At 56.7% G+C, this 14,167-nt stretch overlaps 2 protein-coding genes across 2 annotated transcripts in view; one reads left to right on the forward strand and one right to left on the reverse strand.

Annotated features, from left to right (window-relative positions):
* Positions 1-2,083, forward strand: part of TMOD4 (tropomodulin 4) — a 49,592-nt gene extending 47,509 nt beyond the window's left edge. Inside the window, exon 10 of the mRNA XM_075607759.1 lies at positions 1,016-2,083. Coding sequence (XP_075463874.1) covers positions 1,016-1,038 — 23 coding nt within the window. The 3' untranslated portion in view covers positions 1,039-2,083. The remainder of the gene's footprint in view (positions 1-1,015) is intronic.
* A 2,366-nt stretch (positions 2,084-4,449) lies between these two features.
* On the reverse strand, positions 4,450-10,544 carry SCNM1 (sodium channel modifier 1). Its single transcript, XM_075607760.1, has 7 exons — positions 10,319-10,544; positions 9,932-10,020; positions 8,244-8,341; positions 6,425-6,519; positions 5,606-5,772; positions 4,815-4,953; positions 4,450-4,645 (listed from the first exon to the last, which is right to left on the reverse strand). Exons 2-7 carry the CDS (start codon positions 9,969-9,971, stop codon positions 4,546-4,548), a joined length of 639 nt encoding a protein of 212 aa, XP_075463875.1. The 5' UTR covers positions 9,972-10,020; positions 10,319-10,544; the 3' UTR covers positions 4,450-4,545.
* Positions 10,545-14,167: the final 3,623 nt, after the last annotated feature.

Genomic DNA, 14,167 nt, shown 5'->3' on the forward strand with positions numbered 1-14,167 from the left:
CGCCCAGAGAGGTAATACCGGTATACACATACACGCCCAGAGAGGTAATACCGGTATACACATACACACCCAGAGAGGTAATACCGGTATACACATACACACCCAGAGAGGTAATACTGGTATACACATACACACCCAGAGAGGTAATACCGGTATACACATACACGCCCAGAGAGGTTATACTGGTATACACATACACACCCAGAGAGGTAATACCGGTATACACATACACGCCCAGAGAGGTAATACCGGTATATACATACACGCCCAGAGAGGTAATACCGGTATACACATACACGCCCAGAGAGGTAATACCGGTATACACATACATGTTCAGTATCACCTCTCATTTTTTACTGGAAAGTGTCCATATATAGGACAGTCCAGTTCAATACTGGACACCTGGTAATCCTAAATACAATGGCAATGTTGGTGCACAATATAGTTGAAGGAGGAGCCGGCTGGTGATGTCACTTCCTGTGACCTGGTTACACTCCCGGTAAAGGCTCCCTGTGAGCTTGGCCGAGTCACTTTATCTCCCTGTGCCTAAGGCATCAAAATTAGATTGCAAGCTCTGCGTGTCAGGGTCTCCTTGTGCCTACAAACATTGTATGTACAACACTGTGTACACTGATGGCACTATATATAATAAGACAACATAGTAGTATAATAATATATCCCATCACATCAGAGAGGGCAATGAAATCGGTTTTATTCGTCCCCCAAACATGATGTAATCCCTCTCTGCAGTACGATGTTTTTGATGCACAATCTGATCACACTGAGACTTTGTGACGCTCGTAGTGGGACTGCGGAATATGTCGCCTGTCTGCTCCTGACATCAGCAAACCAGGAGCTTGGTGGTGATGTTCGGAGCAGAAGACACAGCGCTCTGTGCCAAGGCAGAAGGAGCTCCTTATACAGGGTCCGGGCAGCACTGGGAATATCAAACTCGTCAGCCTGCTCCTCCACTAAGAATCCTGTGTAATCTGTTCTCTCCCTCTCTGCTTCACAGGCCGCAAGCAGAAGAAAGTGTGAGGGGTCAGCCGTGCTGTGTCCTGTGCTCCCGTCCCTCTGTGCCAGAGGTGGCCAACACCAGTCCTCAAGGGCCACCAACAGGTCAGGTTTTCAGGATATCCCAGCTTCAGCACAGGTGGCTAAATCAAGTCCCTACTTCAGCACAAGAGGCTTCGACAGAGCCTCTGATTGAGCCACCTGTGCTGAAGCAGGGATATCCTGAAAACCCGAGCTGTTGGTGGCGCTTGAGGACTGAAGTTGGCCCCTCCTGTTGTATGCCCCCCAGCATGCTGTCACATGGTCACAGCATTGTGTAATAGCCATTGTAGGGGTGTCCCCTGTGTAGGATGCCCCATCACCTTTTCTATAAGTTCTGCTCCCTCCTCACATCGTGTCTCACTGGATTCCTCCTGATGTATGTGCTTTCAATGTATACCCCCTGCTGTATAACCCAGGGGTGCTCAGTCCTCATGCCTCCCCCCCCCAACAGGTCAAGTTAACAGGATATCCCACCTTCAGCACAGGTGGCTCAGTCAATGACTGAGCCTCTGATTGAGCCATCTGTGCTGAAGCAGGGACTGCCCGAGCCACCTGTGCAGAAGCCGGAATATCCTGAAAACCTGACCTGTTGCGGAGGGCTTGTGGACTGGAGTTGACCACCCCGGTTATAACCCCCTATCCTCAGGTCACTGTGTCCCCTTATCCTCACATGCCTGTGTGTATCCCCTCCATCTCTTCCCCTGTGTATATCCCTTCTCGATGCTCCCACCATTATTCGGTCTCTCCTCCCCCCCCCCCCCCTCGGGTATCACTGCCCGTCGCAGTCTTAAGCCCCTGCTCCTGATGGATACATTGTAACCCGGACAAGGTTCTTGTGTATTCTCCCTGCGCGCGGCCCTTGGAATCTCAGGACGTCTTTAACCCTTGCCATGCCAGCCAGGAGCCGTCGAGGAAGGAGCACACCCTGCACCGCTCTGCACAACGGAAGTGGGGGGGGGGGGAGGGGGGATATTTGGAAAAAAGTTGTGTGTATGTAAAGGATGTAAATAAAATGACTTTGAACTGGTTTGCTCTTGGCGTTTATTTTGAAGTGCCCTTCCTCTCTGAATCCCCTCTGACAGTAATATACTGGACACAAGAGTGGGACGTACTCAAGACACACCCCTCCTCCCTATGCCGTTTCCTCCTCTCCTTGGCCCCACCCCCAGGCTCCTGCCACTTCCTCCTGATTGGCTGCATTAGGCCGCGCGTATAGTGCCCACGATGGGTGACGTCGCAGCTAGCGAAACTTATATTTCGCTTTGCGGCGGCGTTGCGGGCTTACTGGCATTTGATTGGTTCAGGGGCTGTCACATGAGACGACAGCCCTTGAAAAATCAAATATTGCCAGCTTCCAAAATTCGCGACGCTCCGTCGCGCTTACCATAAACGCACGCAGCGGCGACAATGCATTTGTTTTTGGGCCACGTCGCGGGCACTATACCCAGCAGCAGCCTATCGTGATGAGGAAGCTGCCCAGCCCCCTAGCAGCAGCTCTGCTCTATCCCTGCTCTGGAGACCCCCTGCTTCAATCTTGTAATAATCAAAAAAGCGTGCGCAGTGCGACATTTTGCTGCTTTAAGCCGCAGTCACTGTGCGTATGCAACCTGGGACTATTCATGGCTCACCACCGCCCGCTCCAGCAGGGGGTCCTGATATTCAGATCCTCCGCGTCTCCGCAGAGTCTTAAGGAGAAGCTGTCTGCCAATTATTTCCGTCATGAGCAGCGAGTGCCAGGCCGTGTATTTATACCCTGGGGAGTCAGCAGGCGGCTGCAGGGGGATCGGGTTATGTATAGAAAGGTCCCGTGGAAAGCTTTGCTCAGCAAGCAAATATACCTCTCGGAGCCCAGACCCCCCCCCCCCACCCGATCACTCACAACCAGGTGTTTTCAAGGTTCCTGGTTGAATTTGGGGGTCTCCCTATGGAGGCCCGGTTACTGCCAGAGAGGCTGATTCTGTAACGCAGCTAAGTCTGCTTCCATGCTGATTCAGCCCTGCTCGGGGGAATGTGAGGCCTGCTTATATGGCTTTGCAGGTAAACATTGTCACCAGTTTCTATCTGAGACTCAATAGTATCAATACTATGTAGCAATACTACGTAGCTATCCCAGCCAGCACTGCTGTTAAACAATATCGGTTATTTATACCCGGGGCTTCGCATGTTCATCCAGCAGATCTAGCGCTATTCATTTAATTTTGATCGAATTAAAATTGATTTGACTTGGCACATTATGCACTGATTGGTAGTAGATTACCCTAATTTGGACTGTCTGCAATTAGGACCGCACACACATCAATAGCCTGTCTGTTACAGGGCATCCACCTCCTTCCTCTATTTCTGCCGGTAACTTATCATTCTCATAGTTTTTTTGGACGCGAGTGCAGTCCAGGGCAGAGCCTCTTTCTCCCCTCTGTGTTTATATAGAGCAATAGTATATCGCTAGTATATAAATAACATTTAACCCCTTATTTACTAAACAGTGCAATTAGATGACACCTTCCAGCACTAGAGGAGACCTTATGGCATGCTCACTTACATGGGCTGTAAGCAGGGCCGTGGTTGAACAGGTGTCAGCCCTTCGATCGCTGTCCTGGGCCCAGGCAGCCGAACCCCAGAAGTTGGGTCCAACCCACTATTGGACACCTGGATAGGCCTCCACGACCTGCTCAAGAGCCCTGGCTGTAAGGCGTCTCACGAAATAGCACCGCTTGATAAATATGGCCCTCAATAGACAGATAATGAAATGTATCTGTTTCATAGTGTCGCATGGGCTGCAATGCATTAAAAAAAGATAACCTCGTGTGGGATCCGTGTGAAACAGACGAACAATATGATTGCGGGGGTATCTGTTCTTGTCCTGCAGCGCCCTCTGGCAGGAGGCAGAGGAGATTACACCTTTACGTATGGTTGACATTCATTAAATTAGCTCCTTCAGCTCCCCCTGAAGCCAGCACTGGGCCTCCTGACAAAGATAAGAGAGCAGAGATAATTGGGATCAATGGGATACTGGGGAGCATGGCACTGGATGATGTGTGACGGATCTCCATCATTGACTTGCAGTTGAATATACTGCTGTCTACTCTCTTATCGACAATGTACCCCCTGGCTCTTCACATATGAAGCCCGATCCTTGGGGCCCTCGCCCTACAATCAGTTTCTCTTTGTCCGTTGGAAGAGTTGTGTAATTCTGTAACGTTAGGCTGCGAAAAGCAACCCCCCCCCCCACTTACTATGACGAGGAACCCGCCCCCCTCGTCTGCTGCCCGATTCTCTCCGTAGTTCTAGAAAGTGCGGATTTGCAGGAAAAGGGAGCTCTGGGCTGAGACACGCAGTCATTTCAAGTCAGTGGCTTGAACTTCTCTGGGGGTTTTAGTACTTGATAGAAACTAGTCCGAGTAACAGAGGGTTTTATTTACATGGTGGATATTGGCCTCAGCTGACAGTCAAGACCCCTTTCAATCTATTGCTCTGAGACCTTCTGGGTGGTCAGGAGGATGGGAGCGTGGGCGGCTCCTCTTCATCGGAGTCAAACTCTACGTTCTGGTCTTTCACCCACTTCCCAGAGCCATCCGGGATCCAACCGGAGCTGTGGAGTGGGAAGGTGAGCGTGAGAGGTAGTAGGTACACATCTATTCACTGGCAGAGGGAGAGTGAGTGGAGTATACCAACGTATTCACTGGCAGAGTTTGAGTGAGAGCTGAGTACACTAACTCATTCACTGACAGAGGACCCTGCACACTGCAGTACGTTCCTACCTTTTCAGCCGGAGGTAGTGCTGGAGGGCTCTCTCTGTGTCTGGGTCAGTGGTGCTGTTCTCCGCTCTGCCCGATAGCTCTTCACCCTTCTTTCGTCGGACTCTCTCCTTGCCCTTCGAGGACTTCTGCTCCCCGACATCTGGATGGGTGGAAATAGGCAACATGTCAGCAGAGAGATCTATGCCTGCAGCCCCTTGCTGAGACACCGTGTAGCTGTACACGTCACACGCATAGACACATGCCAATGATTCAATTCAGCAATCACCCACCAGTGCCCACAAAACAAGTTTCAATCTGCAGTCCCAATGACCAACATATAACAGAGCTGTCAGAAAGTGGAAGAGCCTCCGACTTCTCTACTAGGTGCCCAGAAATAACCCATCTACAGCAGGGGGCAGCCAACTCCAGTCCTCAGGGGCCACCAACAGGTTTTAAGGACATCCTCGCATGAGCACAGGTGGCTCAAATCAGTGGCTCATCATTTTGATTGAACCTCCTGTACTCAAGCAGGGATAGCCTTAAAACCTGGCCGGTTAGGGGACCCTTGAGGACTAGACTTGGGAACCACTGATTTTAGAGGACTAGGGTGATTTTGAAGTCTATTACATGCAAGGAACAGAATGGGGTGGTCATTGCATCTCATCTGGTTTGGTTGGGAAATATCAGTAGCTTCAGGAAGTAGCAAAGTTGAAACAGGCAAACAAGAGGCTACTTTCCATCACCCGGCTAAAGACACATTATGTCTCAGCCACGAACCCTTTGTCGCATGCTGCCGTTCGTTCACTTCTCACCTGGGGAGCTGCCGCTGTGTCCAGGAAGGGATTGCTCGGAGGTGGTGTGAAGTGCACTGGACTCGCTGTGAGGGTGGCCTGGATGCCCACTCTGGGTAAGACTCACGGAGGTGGCAGAAGATGGACGTGACCCTGAAGAACTGGCTCTCCCACCGCTGGCTCCTGATCTGCCAGGTAAAAGATTGGCGTCGGCTCTCTGATTCTGCTGCCGGCGGCTAAACCAACACAAAGGCGAGCGCGGCACTCCATGCCAGCAACCAACACCGGAGATATGAAACACTAGCTTTATAGCAGGGGTTAGGAAAGTGACCCCCACACGGGCAGTGAACTCCAGATACATTATACCATAGGTCACCGAACTACATTACAACTACAAAAAAGCCTACTGCACCACAATGACCCAGGCCGGAATCAAACATGTCACGGAAAATTTGCCGCGACCAAGTCAGCGCCAATGTCTGGCCGCCAACGGACCCTTCACCGCAGTCGCCGCTGGACACACAGCCACCAGCCATTTCGACAATAAGGTACCTTCACTGAAGGGGTTTTAGCGGTAAGGGGTTTTGGGGTAAGGGAATAAGGTATTTAGGGTAGGGTGTAGTGTTAGTATTACGGGGTTAAGATTACGTTTTTGTAGGGCAAGGTTAGGGGTTTACCTTGGCGGCGAAACGGCCGGCGGAGAGATGTCCTGTGCCTAATCGCCGGCCGCGACTACGCGTCCTAGACCCAGGCTGGGTATTCCGGCACAATACATTTAATTATGGTGAGTCTGAAGGTTTCTCTGCCCCGGCAAAGCCTGCGCTCCCGACGAGTCTGTACCTGTTGCGTGCGCAGCAGCTGTTGTATGGCGCCTGTTTCAGCAGAGCCCGCTGGGTAATCCTCCGCGTCTGGGCCAGCAGAGGAGCAGGAGGGGCCTGGAGGAAGCAGGAAAAGAGGTTGGACCCTTCCTCCTAGCCCAGTGTGCAGCCCCCGCAGAGGTCGGCCATCACTTCTCATGCCATGGGGGACACCGTGGGACATGTTTACTAAGTGGTGGGTCTCTGTAAGACACCGTCCAGCATGGCTCGTTAAATATGGACCATGCAAGTGAATGTGCTGCGTGGAAGAAGGCATCTTACAGCGTAACACCGCTAGATATGGGCCTCTCCGAGACATTCACTGGTATGGGGCCGGACGGTTTATCCAGTGCAGAAGGGGCAAGAGTGCGTCTCAGATACCCCATCTAACGCTCACTCCCCCTCCCCACGTTCCTCTCTCACACCAGCAGTGAGGCAAAGCACAGGTCAGTACCGTGGCCGGCCAGGTCCCCAAAGCAGCTGATGGCGAGTAAAAAAGTGGCAAACCCCCCCAACATACACAAATGTCACACACTTATGAGGACGTGTCACATGTCAGACGGCTCCGCAAACCCTGCCTCTCCCCATACTCCACTACCGCCAGGGATGCTGGGTAAATGACATGCAAATGATCACTCACACAGTGTCACTTTTTGCTTCCTATCCATTTTAACATGGATCCCTATAAGCGTACGCCGGCCGCTTTACACAGCGTCTCAGCCCAGCCTGGGTTACAGAAGTGCAGAGCCAGTAACCCTACTCGCAGACAGCTCTTTCCACCTTTTGGGTCTCATCAGCGTGAGACTGGTTATACTGGTTTTGCAATGTGAAGCGGGAGGCTGTTAAAATGGATAAGAAGTCAAAAGTAACACACTTTGCATGCCATTACCCAGAATCCCCTGCTGCAGCGGAAGCACTGTATGCTAAGAGATAATGGGGAAGGGCAGGGCTGCAGACCTGTCTGAGACGTGCGAACGTGCGCACATGTGATAATTTATGCGCTGTTGCAGGAGAAGCTAAAACCGGAGACATTAACCTCAATGCATTTCACGCTCACAAATAACATCACCAATCCAAGCTGCTGCTGCCACTCCGGAGAGACATTTAGGGCACGTAAAGAGCTTTATTTAAAGCAGCAGTCCAAGCTGACGGGTTTTTTAAAATTTAATTCCCCCCCCCCCTTTAATATGTGCATCAATACAATCCACACAATGAGTAATTAGCTACGTTGCCGATCGATCAGCGAAGATTCGGCTCGGGGGTTCACTAAATGGCCGTCAGTGCAGCAGAAGAGGACCAAAGATGCCAAGTTCTGTGGGGAAGATCATGTGACCAGGCAGTCACTGGATACAATTGGTGCACTGCTATAGAGGGTAGGGCTCAAAAATGGGTGTGCCAGAGCCTGTTTCAGAAGAGGAAGGGGATGTGACTTGGTAAATGGTTGCTATACAAACAAAAAAATGCTTATTACATTATAATACATTAAAATGTAATTCAGAGTTGTTGGGTTTTTTTTTGCTTATTTAAATGCTACAAATATTTTCTCATAGTACAGAACTGATTTATTAAAAAAAAACCACAATGTGCAGTTCCTATTATGAACATTGACATTGTGTAACATTTTAAAGGTACATGAGGGAGGGGGGGGGGGAGGAGGAAATTTAAGAATTCTTAAAGTGTACCACTGTTCTGACTTTCTACAAGACGCCCTATTTAATATTTTGAACCTTTAAACCCTTTGCTGGCAGAGGGACGAGTCCCACATTGATACCTAGACCCCATAACCAGCACAAAGCCTGAACCTGCTCTCCTGCCTCCTCCGCTCGGACCCGCTCCTGGTGCCTTCGCTTCTGGATCTCATTCTCATGTTCGGTCTTCTTGCCATAAAACCGCTGCAGACCTGCGGGAGGAGAGAGGGGACGTCATGGAGACTAGGAGTGCCGGCACAAAGGGGACGTCATGGAGAATAGGAGTGCCGGCACAAAGGGGACGTCATGGAGAATAGGAGTGCCGGCACAAAGGGGCCGTCATGGAGAATAGGAGTGCCGGCACAAAGGGGACGTCATGGAGAATAGGAGTGCCGGCACAAAGGGGCCGTCATGGAGAATAGGAGTGCCGGCACAAAGGGGACGTCATGGAGAATAGGAGTGCCGGCACAAAGGGGACGTCATGGAGAATAGGAGTGCCGGCACAAAGGGGCCGTCATGGAGAATAGGAGTGCCGGCACAAAGGGGACGTCATGGAGAATAGGAGTGCCGGCACAAAGGGGAAGTCATGGAGAATAGGAGTGCCGGCACAAAGGGGACGTCATGGAGAATAGGAGTGCCGGCACAAAGGGGACTTCATGGAGAATAGGAGTGCCGGCACATAGGGGACGTCATGGAGAATTGGAGTGCCGGCACAAAGGGGACGTCATGGAGAATAGGAGTGCCGGCACAAAGGGGACGTCATGGAGACTAGGAGCGCCGGCACAAAGGGGGCGTCATGGAGAATAGGAGTGCCGGCACAAAGGGGACGTCATGGAGACTAGGAGTGCCGGCACAAAGGGGACGTCATGGAGAATAGGAGTGCCGGCACAAAGGGGCCGTCATGGAGAATAGGAGTGCCGGCACAAAGGGGACTTCATGGAGACTAGGAGTGCCGGCACAAAGGGGCCGTCATGGAGAATAGGAGTGCCGGCACAAAGGGGCCGTCATGGAGAATAGGAGTGCCGGCACAAAGGGGCCGTCATGGAGAATAGGAGTGCCGGCACAAAGGGGCCGTCATGGAGAATAGGAGTGCCGGCACAAAGGGGACGTCATGGAGAATAGGAGTGCCGGCACAAAGGGGACGTCATGGAGACTAGGAGTGCCGGCACAAAGGGGCCGTCATGGAGAATAGGAGTCCCGGCACAAAGGGGACGTCATGGAGAATAGGAGTGCCGGCACAAAGGGGGCGTCATGGAGAATAGGAGTGCCGGCACAAAGGGGCCGTCATGGAGAATAGGAGTGCCGGCACAAAGGGGACGTCATGGAGAATAGGAGTGCCGGCACAAAGGGGACGTCATGGAGACTAGGAGTGCCGGCACAAAGGGGCCGTCATGGAGAATAGGAGTCCCGGCACAAAGGGGACGTCATGGAGAATAGGAGTGCCGGCACAAAGGGGGCGTCATGGAGAATAGGAGTGCCGGCAGGACAGGGGTGGTCCAACTCCAGCCCTCAAGGACCACCAGCAGGCCCGGTTTTCAGGAAATCCCTGCTTCAGCACAGGTGGCTCAATCAGTGGCTCAGTCGAAAACTGCACCACCTGTGCTGAAGCAAGGATATCCTGAAAACCGGGTCTGCTGGTGGTCCTTGAGGGCTGCAGTTCGCCAGTCGAAGACTGAGCCACTGATTGAGCCACCTGTACTGAAGCAGGGATATCCTGAAAACCTGACCAGTTGGTGGCCCGTGAGGACTGGGAATGGGCCACCCCTGGATTAACCCCTTGTTGGCGAGCCGCATTAACTCACTGGTTACATGTTTCTTTCCATTCCTGTGCACTGACAGCATCCCGAGGGTGTCAAACACGGGCCGGTGATAGCACACGGTGCAGGCGTACCTGCCGGGGGAAAACAAAGTGGCTTATTGCTGGGGGGAGGGATCTGTGTTGGTCCTGGAGATGTGGAAGTCCGGTGCAGGTTGTGATACCTTTTACTGGACCAACATGGATTGACGTTTCAGCGCTGGTTAGCACATCTGCAGAGGAGATGAGCTACAATCTTTTGTACTGCTACATCTATGAAGATCTTACACGTTGCTCCATGAAACCTCTGTAAAGTCTGTTCTGTGCATTGTTACGCTGGGGCACATAAATGGGGTGCAGGAAAGAGAGGAATACGGAGCACGGCCTGGGTTACCTGCCATTTTTGAGCAGCAGGGCCTCATCCTCGGGGATGTAGCTCGCTAGGAGATCTGCAACCCGCCTTTTCTGTGTCAGAGGAGAAATAACATTGCTGTGACATGGGACAAGGTGATTTGGTGGCTCACAGTCACACCAAATACATTTCTGAAGAAAAGTGCAGCCTTTTTGTATCTTCTCTTGTCCCCTTCTCCCAGTATCTGTTCCTACCCCTGTGTCCTCACTACTCCCCTCCTGCCCCTGTGCCCTCTACTGCCCCCCTCCTACCCATATGCCCTCCCTACCACCTCCCACCCCTGTGCCTCCTCCGACACGTGTCCTCTCCGACCCCCTCCCACCCCTGTGCCCTCCCTGCCTCCTCCTTTCCCCCTCCTACCCCTGTGCCCTCCCTACCCTCTTCCTACCGCTTTGCCTTCCCTACCCCCTCCTAACACTGTGCCCTCTCTACCCCCTCCTACCCCTATGCCCTCTCGTTCCACCTTGTACCCCTGTGCCTTGCCTACCCCATCCCACCCCTGTGCCCCCTCCTACTCCTTTGCCCCCTCCTACCCCTGTACACCATTCCACCCCTGTGCCCTTCTCCTGCACCCTCCTACCCCTGTGCCCTTCTCCTGCACCCTCCTACCCCTGTGTCCTTCTCCTGTACCCGCCTACCCCTGTGCCCTTCTCCTGCACCCTCCTACCCCTGTGCCCTCTCCTGCCCCCTCCCACTCCTGTGCCCTCCTACCCCTGTGCCCTCTCCCACCTCTGAGCCCTCTCCTGTCCCCTCGAACTCCTGTGCCCTCTCCCACCTCTGTGCCCTGTCCTACGCCCCCTCCCACCTCTGTGCCCTCTCCTGCCCCCCCTCCCACCTCTGTGCCCTCCACTGCCCCCCCTCCCACCTCTGTGCCCTCCACTGCCCCCTCCCACCTCTGTGCCCTCCACTGCCCCCCCTCCCACCTCTGTGCCCTCCACTGCCCCACCTCTGTGCCCTCCACTGCCCCCCTCCCACCTCTGTGCCCTCCACTGCCCCCCTCCCACCTCTGTGCCCTCCACTGCCCCCCCTCCCACCTCTGTGCCCTCCACTGCCCCCCCTCCCAACTCTGTGCCCTCCACTGCCCCCCCTCCCAACTCTGTGCCCTCCATTGCCCCCCCCCCTCCCACCTCTGTGCCCTCCACTGCCCCCCCCTCCCACCTCTGTGCCCTCCACTGCCCCCCCTCCCACCTCTGTGCCCTCCACTGCCCCCCCTCCCACCTCTGTGCCCTCCACTGCCCCCCTTCCCACCTCTGTGCCCTCCACTGCCCCCTCCCAACTCTGTGCCCTCCACTGCCCCCCTCCCACCTCTGTGCCCTCTCCTGCCCTCCTCCCACCTCTGTGCCCTCCATTGCCCCCCCTCCAAACTCTGTGCCCTCCACTGCCCCCCGTCCCACCTCTGTGCCCTCCACTGCCCCCCTCCCACCTCTGTGCCCTCCACTGCCCCCCCTCCCACCTCTGTGCCCTCCACTGCCCCCCCTCCCACCTCTGTGCCCTCCACTGCCCCCCCTCCCACCTCTGTGCCCTCCACTGCCCCCCCTCCCACCTCTGTGCCCTCCACTGCCCCCCCTCCCACCTCTGTGCCCTCCACTGCCCCCCCTCCCACCTCTGTGCCCTCCACTGTCCCCCCTCCCACCTCTGTGCCCTCCACTGCCCCCCTCCCACCTCTGTGCCCTCCACTGCCCCCCTCCCACCTCTGTGCCCTCCACTGCCCCCCCTCCCACCTCTGTGCCCTCCACTGCCCCCCTCCCAACTCTGTGCCCTCCACTGCCCCCCTCCCAACTCTGTGCCCTCCATTGCCCCCCTCCCAACTCTGTGCCCTCCACTGCCCCCCCCCTCCCACCTCTGTGCCCTCCACTGCCCCCCTCCCAACTCTGTGCCCTCCATTGCCCCCCCTCCCACCTCTGTGCCCTCCACCCCTCCCACCTCTGTGCCCTCCACCCCTCCCACCTCTGTGCCCTCCACTGCCCCCCCTCCCACCTCTGTGCCCTCCACTGCCCCCCTCCCAACTCTGTGCCCTCCATTGCCCCCCCTCCCAACTCTGTGCCCTCCATTGTCCCCCCTCCCAACTCTGTGCCCTCCACTGTCCCCCCTCCCAACTCTGTGCCCTCCACTGCCCCCCCTCCCACCTCTGTGCCCTCCACTGCCCCCCCTCCCAACTCTGTGCCCTCCACTGTCCCCCCCTCCCACCTCTGTGCCCTCCACTGCCCCCCCTCCCACCTCTGTGCCCTCCACCTCTGTGCCCTCCACTGCCCCCCCTCCTACCTCTGTGCCCTCCACTGCCCCCCCCACCTCTGTGCCCTCCACTGCCCCCCCCCTCCCACCTCTGTGCCCTCCACTGCCCCCCCCCTCCCACCTCTGTGCCCTCCACTGCCCCCCCCACCTCTGTGCCCTCCACTGCCCCCCCCCTCCCACCTCTGTGCCCTCCACTGCCCCCCTCCCACCTCTGTGCCCTCCACTGCCCCCCCTCCCACCTCTGTGCCCTCCACTGCCCCCCCTCCCACCTCTGTGCCCTCCACTGCCCCCCCTCCCAACTCTGTGCCCTCCATTGCCCCCCCTCCCAACTCTGTGCCCTCCATTGCCCCCCCCTCCCACCTCTGTGCCCTCCACTGCCCCCCCCCTCCCACCTCTGTGCCCTCCACTGCCCCCTCCCACCTCTGTGCCCTCCACTGCCCCCCCTCCCACCTCTGTGCCCTCCACTGCCCCCCTCCCACCTCTGTGCCCTCCACTGCCCCCCCTCCCACCTCTGTGCCCTCCACTGCCCCCCCTCCCAACTCTGTGCCCTCTCCTGCCCTCCTCCCACCTCTGTGCCCTCCATTGCCCCCCCTCCCAACTCTGTGCCCTCCATTGCCCCCCCTCCCAACTCTGTGCCCTCCACTGCCCCCTCCCACCTCTGTGCCCTCCACTGCCCCCCCTCCCACCTCTGTGCCCTCCACTGCCCCCCTCCCACCTGAGCCCTCCACTGCCCCCCCCCTCCCACCTCTGTGCCCTCCACTGCCCCCCCTCCCACCTCTGTGCCCTCCACTGCCCCCCCCCCCTCCCACCTCTGTGCCCTCCACTGCCCCCCCCTCCCACCTCTGTGCCCTCCACTGCCCCCCCCTCCCACCTCTGTGCCCTCCACTGCCCCCCCCCCTCCTACCTCTGTGCCCTCCACTGCCCCCCCCTCCTACCTCTGTGCCCTCCACTGCCCCCCCCTCCTACCTCTGTGCCCTCCACTGCCCCCCCTCCCACCTCTGTGCCCTCCACTGCCCCCCCCCTCCCACCTCTGTGCCCTCCACTGCCCCCCCCCCTCCCACCTCTGTGCCCTCCACTGCCCCCCCCCCCTCCCACCTCTGTGCCCTCCACTGCCCCCCCCTCCCACCTCTGTGCCCTCCACTGCCCCCCCCTCCCACCTCTGTGCCCTCCACTGCCCCCCCTCCCACCTCTGTGCCCTCCCCCTCCCACCTCTGTGCCCTCCACTGCCCCCCCCTCCCACCTCTGTGCCCTCCACTGCCCCCCCCCTCCCACCTCTGTGCCCTCCACTGCCCCCCCCCTCCCACCTCTGTGCCCTCCACTGCCCCCCCCCTCCCACCTCTGTGCCCTCCACTGCCCCCCCTCCCACTTCTGTGCCCTCCACTGCCCCCCCTCCCACTTCTGTGCCCTCCACTGCCCCCCCTCCCACTTCTGTGCCCTCCACTGCCCCCCCTCCCACTTCTGTGCCCTCCACTGCCCCCCCTCCCACTTCTGTGCCCTCCACTGCCCCCCCTCCCACTTCTGTGCCCTCCACCCCTCCCACTTCTGTGCCCTCCACCCCTCCCACTTCTGTGCCCTCCACCCCTCCCACTTCTGTGCCCT

Source organism: Ascaphus truei, chromosome 7 (assembly GCF_040206685.1).
Source record: "Ascaphus truei isolate aAscTru1 chromosome 7, aAscTru1.hap1, whole genome shotgun sequence".
NCBI classification, from domain to species: Eukaryota; Metazoa; Chordata; class Amphibia; order Anura; family Ascaphidae; genus Ascaphus; species Ascaphus truei.

What these genes read in the sequence shown, in the direction of transcription:
- SCNM1 (XM_075607760.1), bottom strand. Translation starts at nt 9,971, where the DNA reads ATGCTGTCAGTGCACAGGAATGGAAAGAAACATGTAACCA. An exon ending in ACACAGCGGCAGCTCCCCAG is followed by an intron (nt 4,954 to 5,605) that starts GTGAGAAGTGAA and finishes CCACCCATCCAG; the next exon opens with ATGTCGGGGAGCAGAAGTCC. An exon ending in CACTACCTCCGGCTGAAAAG is followed by an intron (nt 4,646 to 4,814) that starts GTAGGAACGTAC and finishes CCCACTCCACAG; the next exon opens with CTCCGGTTGGATCCCGGATG.